We start from the raw sequence: 16,029 nt of genomic DNA, 5'->3' as shown, positions 1-16,029 counted from the left end.
TTTACCACATCAGTTTGCTGGTACATCAAGTGTGATATGCTGCTTCCAGCTATGGTCCAGGCCTAATGTTTCAGAGGAAGACCAACCACTCAGTGCTCTTGCAGGAGAATGTGAAGGGCAAGCCTGTTCAGCCTGACATCCCTTATCCTAGCACAGACAACTCTGAGCACTATGTTGGACATGGGCACTTGAGCTGAAGAGTACAAGGGGAGCAAAATATGGGATTAGCGCTACTACACCACTGCCTATGCAGCGTATCTAGCTATGCCCCCACCGCTCCACCCATGCCAGGCACACTGATGGCACAAGAGCGGAAGTGTGTCTGGTATGGGTACTCCCTTGACTACATCTGTCTGAGCAGGGTGATGTAGTGTGGAGGTAAAAGAGGTCACGGCACTGAGCAGACCTACAAATGTGAGGAAGCCTTGCAAACGGCTCCAACCATCACAGTCACGAGTAGAAAGAGCTCTGCTCTGTGTCACAAACTCACTCGTCCAGTTTAAATATACACCCTCCTGTCTTGAGTGTCATTTCTTATTCCACATGCCAGAGATTTGTTTTTGACAGTGACTGGCTCAGGACATCGTTCCACATGAATGCTCTGCGTTCAGCGCCAAGTCAAAGAGTCATTTATCCTAACTGTGACTGCACTTAATGCAAGAGGCTCCACCAGTCCGATGTTAACATGCTCCCCTCCCCACCCATGCAGAAAGACAGACTCCTGCTCTAGTGAAGTCTTGGGTCCCGAGCAGCACATTGCATTTAGCCATGGGACTTGTAATCAAACCATTAAGGACCACAAGCGTGCAAGTGAAAATGGATCCATCCTGCTTCAAATAACTCTGGGTGGGACGTGCGTGCCCAGGGGAGCTTCTTGTAAAATGACTATAAGACACTACATTTTGCTCAAGTGCTTCCAGATGAATAGGCTTAAAGCAGTCCATGATGACGGTGTGGAGTTAACTCAGTTTGCCACGGTCCTCCAGTCCTATGGCAGCATCTGTAAATGGGGAAGCTTCTGGAGAGTTTCAGAGAGTTGTGCATAGAACAGATCAGGAAACCTAAAGGATAGGGTTATCTCCAGGGGCTAAATCATCTCTAGCAGAGGGAGGCCTGAACCATGAGAGTCAGCCCAGTTGTAGGCTTCAATAATACAGACCTTCATCTATTGCACTAATCTGCACCAATTGCACCTTCATCTACTGCACACTGAGAAACCTCTTCAAGCTGACCTGGATAGAGTTGCTTACCATAATGATCTCGGCTTCCAGAAATGACCGTAGTATTATTCTACTCATCTTCACGGTACATTTGCTCCAACCCTAGGTATACTAACCTACTCTTCCAAGTGGTCTTAGAAGCAGCATCCATAAACTGAAATGTGATTCAGAAGCTGTAGGTGTCTTTCTGGCCACATCAAAACCACACATCATTCCCACCTCCCACAGCAAGCTTTTGGAGCAGAAATACACATGTGATTTATTTGCAATTCGCTTCAAATCTTGAAAGGGCAACTTGGTGCAAATGCACTTCATCATAAGATGTCAACATTAGTATTTCTCTTCCTGCAACACAAAGTACCACATTACATGATATAAGAGGTTGTAATTAGATTGTGCCAAGATCCTTAAACCTGCATTTTCATTTCATCAAAGGACAATTCTTTGTACAGCTGCCAGTCTCTTTCGGGGTAAACGTTCTGACAGTGGAGAGAGAGAGAGGAGCTCAGAGTAGGGAAAAAATGAAGCCACTGAAATTCAAATTTTATTCACAGTTGTCATGTTTATAAATATATATTACATTCTTACAATCTACAGTACATTCTAAATATAGATGGATTTGATCAAAGCAACTGCGGGAGGTATTCAACTGGGCAAACTAGGTTCAGTGATTGTGAGACTTAATAATCAATGGAAGGCATGGGCAGATTCTGGCAAATAAAATACGACTGGAAAAAAATAATGAGCCAAACCTTATTGCCTTGGCACTTTTCCCTGGTCACTGGACCAAACAGATGATGCCACATTTTGAGGGCAGGTGTGCGCTTTAGATTCAAAGGGCAAGTGCTGGTATCCTACCACATATACAGACTTCTAAGACGAATGGGAGAAACAAATTCACCAGCCCGGCGCTCCTCTGCGACCCTATACATACACTCAGCACTGGATCGGAAGAAGCTTGAACAACTGAATCCGAGTAACCCAGCCTCCCTCAAACAGCGGAAGAAGATCAAAGAGCAAGTCAGTGTTGGCATCTGAATTCAGCACAGGTTACACTTACCCAAGAAACAGTGGCCAACTTTGGTAAACTGCAACATGTAAAGTGACTTCCAATTTAGTACCAATGGCTTCTGTGCTTGGTGGAAGTGGGCTGCATGGAAGTACACGTGGTTGTAAGGAAAGGGAAAAGCTATCGAACTTCCAAACCAGATGGATGCTAGTAAGTGCCCCCAGGGTAGCAAATGAGAGTGCTCCAGAAATACGACTGGGAATACAAATTTAAACAGGGAATCCAGATAAAGTGGGCTTCTTAAAAACATCTTGGTTCACTCAAACCTTTCTAGAACAAACCTTCTTTTATATAAGCAGTTATGTTGATTATAGATGATACCTTCTCCTATTTTACAAATTAATACTGAAAAGTGGCCAGCAAAGTTTGTTAACTTGGCATCTACTTAAAAAGAGAATTTCAGTTTTAATTGAATACGTGTATCCCTTCTCAGTGCTTGGGAAGTGCTCATGCTGGTCTGTAAACAACCCAGTCTTTTTTTTCTCCCCTTTAATTCTTTGGAAACTCATAACTTTACAACTACAGTAGCTGCTTTGCTCACGCTGCAATTGTTTGTCAGCTTTAAATTAACATTCTCAGATTGATGTTCTCTGCTTCTGACTTGCATGACATACTTCTTTTCACGGATCTATTTATGCCAAGCCCAATTTTTGCTTTTAACCACAGCCTGCAATATCGAACATTAGAGCCATGTGAGCTTTGTAATATCCAGACTGCGTTGGAGTTTGTTATTTTTATCGATTTCCTGGGAAAGCTCAGGGAATGAGATCTTGTTATTTTGCTAAGTCTTTTTTTTTTTTCCATGTTGCCATGCAGCACGGACCTCACCATCTCTCACTCCAAAGTCTCGGAGCGCAGAGAAGACTTGAATTGTATGAGATGTCTCCGATTTCTGCTCTCCCAGCTGGTTTTGGGTGGCTTTCTGGGGCTCCACTGAGCTATTATTCATCCGTTGATTCTTGTTTGCAAACGCATTCTTTTTTGCCCCGATACCCAAAAATTAAAGGCAGAAGGTGAGTGAAAAACAAAAGAACAAAATGTGTCTGTCGTTACACACTTTCATGTAATCTCTCCATATAGTTTTTTAGTTCTTTGCACTCCCCAAGGTCCATATCCTGGCAAACCCATTTAATATCATCCTCACTGCTCATCAGGATGGAGTTGACGCTAGGGCACCCATCGTCAGAGGAAATGGTGGTAAAGGTGGTGAATTTAACTCGTTTCCTCTTGGAGGTAGGAGAGGTGGTCGGTTCGCTCTTCTGCTCCTTCCCCTCAGTGAACACAGACTCTGGTGACTTGAAGACCTGGCCGTTAACATTTTGGGGGGCATTCGTGTTGAGCAGATACTTGCTCTCTTCGAAGTCCACCCCTCTGTCAATGGCTGTAATGCGTTCATCCTGTTGGGATGAGAAGTTAATGTGATTCTCCAGAAGCTCTGTCCTGTTGCTCAGCCCAACCCAGTCATGAGAGTGGCTCATGCCTTCTTGTTCTTCAAAGGGGACCTGCTTGTGCCTGTACTTCAAAGCAAAGGTGACGCAGTTGATCAGGAAGACGAGGATAGCCAGGCAGAAGACCCCCAACAAAGCATACATTCCTATCTCCAGGTCACTGAGTCCCCTGGGCGTCTGGACAAGGTCATTCTCCTCCAAGTCCCCGTTGTTTCGTGGCAGGTCCACCTGTGCGGGGAAGCTGGTGAAGTCTATTGGGATGTTCTGCAGGTGGCTGTCATCATCCAGAAGACTTTCTCTGTCATCTTTTCTGTTTAAAATAGACTGGTCAGTGGAGGTCCTTTTGCCTTCCTCTCGGCCCACCGAGGAGCTGCTATAATACTGCCCATCTGACCTACCTCGTTCCTGCAGCGTGCTTTTCTGACGCCGGTCGCTTGCATGGTTTTCCAGGTGGACACCAGCCCCACCGAGCCTGCTGTCACTGATGTTCAGGTTGGCATCGCTCTGTCCAAACTTGACTTTAATGCTCCCACTCCCAACAGCCAGCACGCTCTTCCTTTTGGATTTTTGGCACGACTCACTGATCACCATTTCCACTTTCACCAGGGCCCCCTGGCCTTCTGTCTCGGCGGCGATCACAGGCCATTTGAATTTAGGGTCATGATGAATGGAGACCACCTTCTCATCCACAGACGTAGCTGCCAGGGAGAAGTCTTTGGCATCATAAATATCCAGGGGCATAACAGCTCCATCACTGAACTGGATCCAGCAGCTGATGGCTGCCTCCTGTTATGCGTGAAACAAAGGCATGGAGAATAAATATCAAATCAGCCAATATGCTCTTTTCCCCCCGCCATTCCCTGCCTCTCTCTACACCATTTATAACCTGGAAAGAAATAACAAGGCTGAGCAAGAAAATTAATTTCTCATAGAGATGTTACAAAATACTAGTTTTAATCACTCACTGATAATAAGATTTGTTTTCCCCGGAGGTGCTAAAAGGAGCTGGGTCCCCTGGGCTCTGCGGAGTCTACTTCAGCACGATAATAAATTGCATGTCAAAAGGCATTACCAGCTACTGGGATCATTTACTGCTGCTATATATTTAAATGAAAAAAAAATTCTATTATTTCTAACTGCTTAAAATACAAAGTCTCCTCTTGTTATACATAACAAATGTTAAAATCGCCTAATCTAAAAAAGAAAGCCGCAAACGGCTCCAGGTCTTCCAACTTTGATTTTCCCTTCCAACTAATATATGTTTCCACACAAGCAGGGCGGGTAGGTGTGTCGTTACTTTTACTTATGGAAAATGCTCGAGGAAATGTTCATGCCTGCTAACAATCAAGAGCAAGGCAATGCTGCACCTTCCTTCTGAATTAGGACAGGACGATTTTTGCAAAACCCTGAAGTCCCAATGGAGGCACTCCTCTTGAATCCAGCAGGGGTAGGGCAGAGCAGTAATTCTGCATTGTCGCCAGACAGACAGATATGAAAAAGCATCAAGTGTTTGGGGAAGCTACAACTTGTGGCTACTGACTCAGAGAGGACCAGTTTTCAGAGAGGAGGCACTTAACAATTTCTGAATATTATGCTCTGTATGGGTCTCCAGTAGGCAGTAAAAATGGAGATGCACAGCACTTTTGGGACCTCATGAAAGTTTTGGCCTACACACATGCACATTAAACCAGATTTTCAATTGCTGTAAAGCAACACGGCTCCACTGGAATCTATTCACAGCAGGCGAGGAACTACCCTTTTACTGCAGACTACTGTGATGCATTTATTTAAAGAGTAGATGACAGACCTGGGGGGAACCACAGGCTATTTTTTTGCATTTGAATTCAACATCAATTTGGAGAATTAATCTGTGCATCTTTTTAATCATGTTGATCCTATCAGTGGTTTCCCTCTCCAGGTCACAGGTGATAACAGCTTGCTGTGTGCAGCATCTATCCTGGTTTAAATAAGGGCGTCATTCTGAGATCTTTATTCAGGTAAAACTTCCAGTGTCTCCCATGGGAGCTTTGCCTGTGTCTTTATTTCACGGCTGGGCCCTAACACTTTGCTAACACTGTTGTAAATCCTGGCTTTGTGTTTATTAATCTTTGGATATTTCCTGAAGGCCATACAAAATTTATGGCCTCAACTCTCACCCTCCCTTTGTGCTGCTTAAGCCAAATACTTTTGCACTGCTCTGTCTATTGGGACGTTGCTCTCAAATGTCACGTGCAAGGCAATGGGAGCAATCAGATGTCAATCAACCCTGGCTCAGTCTTGCAAGGGTGAAGGGTACCCATTTCTCTTTCTGGGTGATTACATTTTTGCCAGCATTCCCGTTGTGCCATTGCACCCAGAAGATGGATTCAAGCACACTCGCTTTCCTGGAACTGAAATGTCAGAGCTGTGCAGTATGCTGGGACTAAATGCCATCAAACCCAGCTTTTGAGCCGATTACAAGGTAGTGTGTTTTGTTCCCCATGTCAGCAATGGATTAGCTCGCTGGCCTTATTTCTAGCTGTGTGGCATCGATTTCTTAACTCTTGGAAGACTATGGGAACTTGATTTTTATCACCCTATAAAGGCAGCAGTCTGGTGGTATTTCTCACCCAGCAGCTCAAGGATGAGGTGTTGGTGATGAATTAGAGCATCTCACCAGCGGGCCAGAATTTAAATGCATTTACTCTGAGCTTTAGTTTCCCCTCAAAGTTCAAAACCCAGGTTTAAAGGCAAGGGTCTAATTCAGCTTTAATATATCCTTATAGCGTAAACCTCTTGATGAACAGGGTTAAAAAAACCCAGAGGCATGCCATATGCAGACAAGAGCACTAGAAAGAATGAAGATTAACCAGCACCTGATGTCAGGAGTTTTCAGACTCAATGAATTGTGTGAATGCTGTCAGGGAAGAGCTGCTCAAGGGCCAGCTCACGGGCAGATGGTGTGACTCAGAGATTATGACTGAGAGAGGCTGGACCACAATCATTTATCATGGGGCAGCGTGAAGGATTTTCCCTTTTTCGCTCTTGGTGATGGATGGTTGCATATGTAGATGTTTGTTTTATTAGGTGCTTCGATAGGATGGGGGAGGGGTTATATTGCTCATTTACGGTGTGTAATTGGGTACCATCATGTTATTTATGGGATGTGTCCTTTAGAGATGAAGAGTTTGAGCATTGGCTCTTGGATTATTGTTTTACAGACATACCGCTGTTTTGTCTTTTTATTAAGGCATCTGGTGACCTTCAGATGTGAGCACCTATAAATAAAACGACTTATGAGAATAATATGAATAAAAGGCCACCAGATCCCACCAGTGTAGGTTATGTTGAGTCCACTGGGCCTCAGAAACGGCTTCCCGTCAGCATGCAGCATACACATGGGGGACAAGTACCTGCTTCGGGGACTGAAGCAGCTCCTGTGCTACTGCTGTGGCAAAGATGGCCTTGTTGCTTCCTGGGCTGAGCTGCAGTGAGAGGGACAGTCCCGTTACCAGCTGGACTCCCAGGTCTGTGATTGTCACCTTCTCATCCAGGACCGTCACAGTCTTCTCAGCCAAGATGGCATCCGAAAGAGGAGACAGGATCTGATCGGGAAAATCAAGGTTAGCACTAGATGTTTTCGTATAGGCCCTTCACGCCATGGGAGGTACTTTAAGGCAAATAAACAATAAGTAATGCTGAACGCTAGCGACTGGATTTACCAAAAGAACATTTACACAATGTTAATGAATGTTCAATAGGTTAATGGGTGGTTTACAAAGTGTTACTAATCCACAGTGAGTAGACAGGTGGTTGACAACCATTGACTACTGTGTTTATTACTGTCCATAGCACGTGCTAGTTGTGTCTGTGATACACCCGTCTATCAGCAAGTTATTAACCCTTCAGAAACTATTCATAAAAGTAACCTTCATATAAAGTGCAGTCTAACCAGTGACAGACAAAGTTATTTGGGTAAATATAGTATCTTTTATTAAGCCAAGTCACATAGTTGGAAAAATTCTTCTTTGCAAGCTTTTGGGTACAAGTACCCTTCATCAGGCTGAGGAGATAACTGACTATTTGGGGTAGAGGCCTGGGGTAGGACAATATTCTGTAATACCAGTAAGGACATATGATTTGCATACCATGTGCTTCCTAATCCTTACCCTCTGGAAAGACAGGATGATAACACACTACGGAAAACAATCCTGACAATGACTGACACGAGCCTCCTTTGCAGTACAAGAACTGCAAAGGAGGCTCGTGTTGACCCAAAAGGATCTGGACACACCGAATAGGAGAGGTCACCAGACTGAGGCATCACTCTTCAGAGACTTGGCTGCATTTAACCATCCTTGTGTGGCCGGCTAGTATTTACGGAGTGTGTTCTTCAAATATATCTTGCTATCAGTTTCTTTCCCTTGGGATTCCCTTTTTGAAGTCACTGAAGATATTATTGTGCCTCTGTAGGGAGCAGTGCACATCCCAGAGACATGAAGGCTTCAAAACAAAATCTTCACAGAGGCTGCAGTGAGTAGGAGCCCCCAGACCCCACTTTCCCAGGACTGGCAATGTGTGTAGTAGAGGCAGAAATCCAGTGGTCCTGAACATCTTTGAGGGGCTACATTATCTCCTCACTGGCTGCAATGCCTGCTTATAGGTTTTACAGTTTGGAGTACATATAGGGAATTTATCTTTCCAGTTCTGGACCCAATGTCATCCTCTTGATGCCACGGTCATCTTCCTAATCCAGTATATATATATAGGCTATCAGACTAGGCATCAGCAAAACTATCTCAGCTCTCAGCCCTCCTACTGATTCACTCTGTGGGTTTAGGCCAGAGACTTAACGTCTCGCATTTAGACAGTGGACTTCATAGGCCCCAATTCTTTGCTAGTCTGAATTGTCTTCAATGCCCATTTCCATCAACAGAGAGTTGTCCCAGGGACACTTATTTTCCCCTTTTCTAAAGCACTTTGAGACCCTTGCATGGAACGAGCCATACCAGTGCCGCCTGCTGTTATGGCTTTGTTACTGTTCTGAAATATTCAGGATATTATGGCTTTGTTAGTATTCGGAAACATACCTGTCATCTCGATATGTATAACACACACCACTGGCATAGTTATTCATATTTCAGTCCCCATTCTTCATCCAGCCCTACTTAGTATCAGCTTTAACATTTTGCTATGTCAATTTAGGCCTTGGCTATATTAAGTTTTTTTGCAACTGGTCCCCTTGTGATATGCCACACAGTGGATCTGGTTTCACAAATCTATTAGACAAATGTAGTTAGAAGCAGCCTCTGCAGTTACACAGGCTGGGATAAAGTTACTTTCAAAGCTTGCAGGCCATTTACTTCTGAGCGGAGGCTGCTCAGGAGCTGGGAAGAGAAAGGAGTATCTCTCCTCTTCTAGTTCAATATAGTAGTTGCCCATTGGATGTATTTTGGAGGTTTTACATCTGCTGAAACCAATGGCTTCTGTTGCCAACGTGATAGCATTAGGTGAGTGACTGTGCTCCTGATGTACAAGTGTAACGGGGGAGAGGGAGAGCCCACAAGCCAGTTTCCCTACCTGAATCGTTGTCATTCCAAGTTCCTGTCCGATCAACACCTGCCCTCCTTGCAGCTTAGCGATTCGTGGCTCCTCCACTTGCATGAAGTCACTCACCAGGTCCGTGATATCAAGCTGCCAGTCAGAGCCCAGCAAATAGCTCAGCTGCCCGCCTGGGTCTGAGGGCTCAGCTACAAACTGCGTTAGGACCCGCACCATGGCATGCTGGTATTGGAGCGTGCAGCCTCGTCCCTTCCGCTCGTCCTCCTCTTCATCATCGCTGTCTCGGGCTGGTCTGGCAAGACAGCGGCAGTGAGAACCATGCAAGCCACCGCGGGGAGCTGAACATCTACCAAGAAAACTGTGTGGGGCTGCATGCAAGGCAAGAGACTGCAGCCATGGGCTGAGCACTGGGCAAGTTCTGCAACGTGGGAGTTAGATTGAGTGGCATCTGCTGCAACTCCTCCACCCTGCACAGGTAACTGGAGTTCAACCCCTGCAGCTTTTTCCTCCAGGATAATGTCTAATGCTTTCATCGAGAACGTCATGGCTACCCACTTGGATTACCACAGCTGCTTGACCTCCTTTCTAGCCAGCAGCCCCACCCCAGGTCCATCCAAAAGAAGCTGCCATGGTCATCTTCCTTTTCACCCCAGAACATGCCACAGCCCTGATTCCTAAATCACAAAATTACAAAGTGTCCCTTCCCTCTCTCATGTGGATTCCCAGAGAATGACTAGCTATTGCTACTACAAGTTACTCCCTTTGTTCAAGTAGCAGTCAGCATAGTGCATCAAAAGGATGATGATGTATGTGTGTGTTCATATGATGGACCGCTTGAAGAGTGAAAGGATGATTTCACTGTTAAGGTAAATGAATGTTGCCCCAAAGAGCTGGATTGTTCCCCTGCATCTGTCACTGTTTGCTATTCAGTTGGCTTAAACCAGACTTTTTGCGGATGTAACTAAAGACTGAAGCAATGCATATCCATAAGGGAGCAAAATCTTAATCCTGAGACTTCCTGATACTTCTCTGCAATCTTTAAATGTCTTTAGTAGACGCTTCAGGGACTCCTCATTTCAAGTCAAAATTCTTTCTCTTCTCCCTCCTGGGCCTTTTTGCCTCTTGTCATATGACCCGCCTGACCCTGTCCATGATATTTCTCACACGTACACACAGAGACACACGCACGCACACCTGTATGCTATCAGTGAAGGCATGGACACCCTTCTCTGCAGGCACATGTAAAGCCATTCCTTCAAACCCTCTACCAAAACCACTTCCGCTGTGATCCTGAGAAGAGCCCGGGTGATAAATGACGTCTTTCGGGGAAGGTAGGAATAGTTGGCACCTGTTTTATTCACGTGTGCCATTAATAATTAATACAATTCTTAGTGCCTATACATTTATACATTTAGCTGTATCCCTTGTCCATCCTTCATGTATCACTTTTCTTAGCTCCTTCTTAGCTTAGCTTGTAAGCTGTATGAGGCAGAAACCTTTACGGGGCAGATACTGGACCTACAAAGCTCGTAGGGCAGTGAGGCCTTCATCCAGAGGGGGGCCTTCACACCCTAGGGTAGCAGAAATATGAAATAAGTAAGTAACACAGTAATTTATATGCTCAATGGGCATCAGTAATAGATTAGCTGATTGGACACTATATAGCAGGCCTCAGACTAGATGGATCTGGTCTTTGGTGACATTTTGTGTTCCTCAAATGAAAACCTTCCTGCGCCAAGAGGATACTTCCAGTCAAGCTGCCGGCAAAATAAAAGGAAATTGGAGAATCTGTGCAATCTGGTTTCCACTGCCCTAATCAGTCCAAAGTGACAGCCTACTGATTATACTTCTGGTGACCTTTTGGTTTACACCAGAATTGCATTAAGCCCAAATGAGCATATTCAGATTTCCCAGCCCTGTCAGTTCCTTGGTAAGCTCACACCCCAGATTGAATATCCTCTAATGAAACCTACCTCTTATTAGAGATGATGGGAACCCTCCACCCCTTGATCTGATTTAGTTCTGTGTCAGAGACCTCGATCTGCAGCGGGAGACGAGGAACCCAAACTGTCATTTCTAATGGGGCGCTGAGATGCTGGTATGTAAAATTAACGATGACATTCACTTTGCCTTTCATTTCCTTCCCGTTGACAAAGACATAGTCACATCTGTCAGAAACCTGCAAAAGGAAGAAAGCAAAAAAGAATTAATGAGTCTTTCCACAAAATTATAAAGCACACCACATGCTGAGGGAGGGCGAGGGAGGATTTAGGTTTAAACCAGTTCCAAAATCCAAGTCGCAACAACAAGGGAGGTGCCTGCTTTGGCCTTAGCGGTCTTTATAATTTGGCACCATTTTAAGAGACAGACTTTTCTTGCCATTAATATTTCCACTTAGCTGAGAAAAAAGAACAGCTCCGTTCTAGCCTCAGTTTTCAGCCCCATCACAAGAATCTCTGCTTCTGGTTTTGATTGCATTTATTTTGGTGTATGCCTGCTGAATTACAGTCTCGCTCTCCAGTGGCCCAAACACACAAGGCTTGCACTCCCCCTCCCCTGCTTTGGAGTCCATCTAGGGAAACTGAGCAAATGCAGGTGGGGAGGTTCAAGTGGTAGGGGCTATTCAACAGGAGGCAAATTTCTATACCAAAAAATGATACCCCAGAGTGATGATAGGAAGCAAGGCTACTGACTCAGTTGGGAGTACTCTTTCCCTCTGAGTTGATACTGAGTCAACACCTCAGCACAGAGATGGGGAGCACCAATGCTTGTTGGGGTGGGTGCCATCTTTCAGGTGGGGCACAACGCTGACGTCCTGCTCTCTCCTGCTGAGGTTTCGGAGAATATTTTGTTCCTTTTGGTGCAATGCTCTCCGTCCTTCCTCTCTACTTCATACCTGCTCTGATCTGTCCGGGTCCCCTTCCCCATTATTTCTTCAGCTTCTTGAGCAGCCCCAGCCATTATTGTGTCATGACAGTTCTTGCTCCTTCTGCTATTCTCCCTTCCTTCTGTAGCTTCCCAAACTTCCACAGCTTGGATGAACTCTCATCGCAGTTCAAGTGATGTGACCATCACCTGCTTGCCCTAGTCCCCTGTATCAGGGAGAAGTTGAGTGAACTGTAGGTTAGTCTCAGATGCTCCAGTCCTTCCATTTTCACCTTACTGGAAGTTTTGTCCAAGGAAAGACAGATGATCAGGTCCCTAACAAGAGGCAGTCGAGAGATATGGCTGGACACTCCTGGCCACCGCAAAACCAACGTGCCAGTGGTTACTTTGGTGGGTCCACCTGGTCAGGGAGCTGTGATTCAAATAATTTTTTTGAAGTTGGGTAAGAATATGAGATGTCATTTCAAACTACTTCCAAGTCAAAAGGAGCTCCTATCTGAACCATCTACAATTTAAATCCTTACTGCAAGAATTCTAGGCAAAGATAAGATTGGGCTATGCCTCCTCCACCAATTTCTGCTCTCTCCTTCCCTCCTCCATGGCACCCAGCTTAGTAACCGTCCCCGTTCTCTCTTGGGGTCGCTGCTTCTCTTGGAAGAAGAGAGTTTCTGCTCAACTATCATCAGAAGATGACATAGTTGCAGCAGTCCTTCCAAGGACATGATAGTGCGAAGGATCTTGGGCAGGCAAATCTTGCTGTAGTTGACCAAGCACAAACAAGGACCTCTAGTTCCTTTGAAGGACTGGTCAAGTTGGTCAAACCCTGAAAATAGAGAAGAAGAGTCTAGGACTGGACAGCTGATGAATGTCCCGGTCAGTCTCGGTGCTACCCTGATGTCCTTGCAAATAAAACCTTAGACGACAACTTTTCTAGCTTATCCCTTAGGCTCAAGTAGTTGATTGTAGTCCTTTGATGACTAACTGGATGCTAAAGCAGTGCAGCTGGGGTCAGCGGAGAACTGATGGGAAGTATCACCATACACTCAGGAAAAAGGGACATCTGATGTCCTAAAGCAGAGTGTGGGAGTGTATGCCGATATCTCTTCTGCAGGTCTGAAAAGGGGCTTACGCAATGTCCTCACCAAGCTGTCCTGATATCACTTTATTTATAACCTGCAGCGCTGGCCATCAATATTGTTGAGAGTTACTAAATCTCATGCAAGCGATTTAGCAGCTATTGCAAGTGTCTAGGTGAGCTGACAAGACCTGTTCATTACAGCTAGTTAAAATATATGAGTAAATGTACATGTCAAATAATTTATTAACTACCACTTTAAACTGCTGATGATCTGAAGGAATGATCTATTAAAACCCTGAACTCTTTTCACAATCCATTACCAGCCAGACCTTCTATTCCATTATGTGGATATATTTTAATATTTCTGACTCTAGAATGTATAATCTCACACTTATCTGAATTTAATGCCATTTTCAACTTTTCTCTTTAAATACTGAATGAATTTAAATCTTATTTAAAGATCACCAGCTTTTGGGCCATAATTTGCATTCCTAATATTTATTGTTTAAAATAAAAGCTGGGGTTAACAGCAATGCTTTTCCCACGTTTTTTGTTGCTCCTACATAAAACAACACGAAACCCAAAACTTCATGAGTAGTTACTTGCTCTGGGATATTAAATTTTCAGGCCAAGTCTGAGGACAGGCCTTGCTGTTAGGCTACATTCTGCCCTTGCTAGCAGCTCCTATTGACTAAAGTGGGACAGTAAGAGTAAGCAGCATCTATATGATGGTTTTGAGGTATCACTGCTTCACCTAAAAACCCCTATCATGGATCAGGCTCCATTATGCTATTGAACAGACATGTCACTACCACAGAAAGCTCACAGTCTAGGATCATATAGCACTTATGTTATAATACGGGTAACAGCTGCAAGGCTTGCTCGGCTGTAAGCTGAGTGGGTGAGCTGTGCCTAAGAACTTTGCAAAAAGGGGGCCAGACAGCTTGTAGACGGTGCAATAGCTTTTCCAGACAGGACAGTATGCCGTGCACAGTGCATGGTTTTTATCGGATCGTTTGAACTGTGACTAGCGCCCCCCCACTGCAAACCAAGGGCTCTGATTGGCTGTTAATACGCCAGAAAAAAAAGCGGAGGGGGGAAAAGAGGAGAGGAGGAGCCAACTCCAGCCTGGAGAAAGGGGACAGAGACTCATTCCCCTCCAGGGAAAAGGGAGCTGAAACCTGCCTGGGGCATATCAGCCCATGTGGGGCCGGGGGGTGGCGAGCAAGGGGGGGTGCAAGCGACCAGAGTGCGGAGCTGGTGGCACATGGCACCTCAGTTAGCAAATCTGCTTGATGGAGGGGGTGGTTCCCATGGCTACTGGCACACTTAGGATCCAAAATCCGGCACATCACCTGGCCTAGCATGCCAACATGCTAGGCCAGCATGGGTTACATGTAGGACTTTGGAAGAGGCCCATGACTGAAAACACGAGGAGCTCTCATTCTGTTAGGGTCTTGGATACTACCTTCGTATCTATTTTAACAATAATAATCCTGGGCACTTAAATGATAAGCACAACACCAATTATTTATGGTGCGCTGAGGTCTCATGATGGGCAATTCACAACAGGAGACTGGCTTGATGAGAAGACCCAAGTCCTTCAGAGCATAGTGCTGGTGTGTGCTTCAATTGTGGAAAACTGAGGCAGGTGATAACATTCAAACCTCACTGAGGCCTGGGTCGAAGTCTGACCTGCATTCACACCTGCACCTCTCCCAGGAAGCTGGGTGGTAGAGGGACAAGTATAGGTGAAGAGTGAAATTTTTCAACCAGCTTTTGCTGGGGGTGATAAGAAGCTACACAGCTTTGTGATAGACCATGTCGCGGGATGTGAAAACATCTACAGGGAAGGTTGGAGGGGTATGTCCTCTGCAGTGCTCCTTTGTTTGCTGTGCAAAAAAAGGGTGCTGCCTTGGAAGTACTATGCTCACATGAATTGCATTGTTTTTCCTACCTCCATTTCACAGTATCCCATCTGCCAGGGAGGAGAGCCCAGGACCTCCTATGCCTATGTCCTACTTTGGGTATTTCCCATGCTTCTGGGCATTCATGGTTGCTCCTGCCCCCGCATTGTCTGCTACACATCAGGGTGTTTTTAAGCCTTCCTTAGAGGCATAGGGTGTGGGCTACAGCCAAGTCTGGGGATTTTGACTGCGGTGTGCCAATGCTCTTGCTGGAAGTTCATGGCTAGAGAGTCTTGCCCCTCCACTCAGGATAGGACCGAATGCCAGACCTGGGGTCAGGAAGACATTTTCCCTTATGGTCAGATTGCTATGGACTGGTGCGGGAGGTCTACCTTCCTCTGTAGCAAGAGGCATGGCTTTTTACCCGGGATCTCTTGAGCATATATGGAGAACGTTTCATGGAAGCATGACGTTGGCTGCTGCGGTTGACCTGCTTTCCCTGTGGCAGGTTAGGGTGTTAAGTCTGTGCCGTATCTGGGTTGATGGTCCTCTTATGTAGAGTTTAGATTCTGGGTTGTATAGGATGGTTTGGAGAGGGGTGCAGGGTGGGACTAGATGACCTCTTTCCAGCCCTACTTCTCTATGACTCTGACCTCAGGCACCGACCAGCAAGACTGCTCTTACGCTGTCACGTCCTGTTCCTTTGCCTCCACAGGAGAGGATCTTCTACTCCTTGGTAGTGTTGCACTTTCCTCCCAGTGCTTCTTTGTGTTTTAAGTGACACTCTGGAAGCAGAAAAATCTCTCGTGTGCTAATAAGCTTCATGTGCTGTGCTCTGGCTTTCTCTTTTTTTTTTTTTTTTTTTCCCCTGGGATGCCAG

General features: G+C 45.4%; 1 protein-coding gene across 1 annotated transcript in view; it reads right to left on the bottom strand.

Moving 5' to 3' along the window:
* Positions 1 to 1,746: 1,746 nt before the first annotated feature.
* LOC109290239 (transmembrane protein 132D-like) overlaps positions 1,747 to 16,029 on the bottom strand; it is a 402,287-nt gene continuing 388,004 nt past the window's right edge. Inside the window, exons 6-9 of the mRNA XM_019506644.1 lie at positions 11,252 to 11,457; positions 9,297 to 9,570; positions 7,130 to 7,321; positions 1,747 to 4,523 (exon numbers count right to left, since the gene is read on the bottom strand). Coding sequence (XP_019362189.1) covers positions 3,339 to 4,523; positions 7,130 to 7,321; positions 9,297 to 9,570; positions 11,252 to 11,457 — 1,857 coding nt within the window. The 3' untranslated portion in view covers positions 1,747 to 3,338. The remainder of the gene's footprint in view (positions 4,524 to 7,129; positions 7,322 to 9,296; positions 9,571 to 11,251; positions 11,458 to 16,029) is intronic.

Source organism: Gavialis gangeticus, unplaced genomic scaffold, assembly GCF_001723915.1.
Source record: "Gavialis gangeticus isolate Ggan-Ray unplaced genomic scaffold, GavGan_comp1, whole genome shotgun sequence".
NCBI classification, from domain to species: domain Eukaryota; kingdom Metazoa; phylum Chordata; order Crocodylia; family Gavialidae; genus Gavialis; species Gavialis gangeticus.
This window is presented reverse-complemented; position numbering and strand designations above follow the sequence as displayed.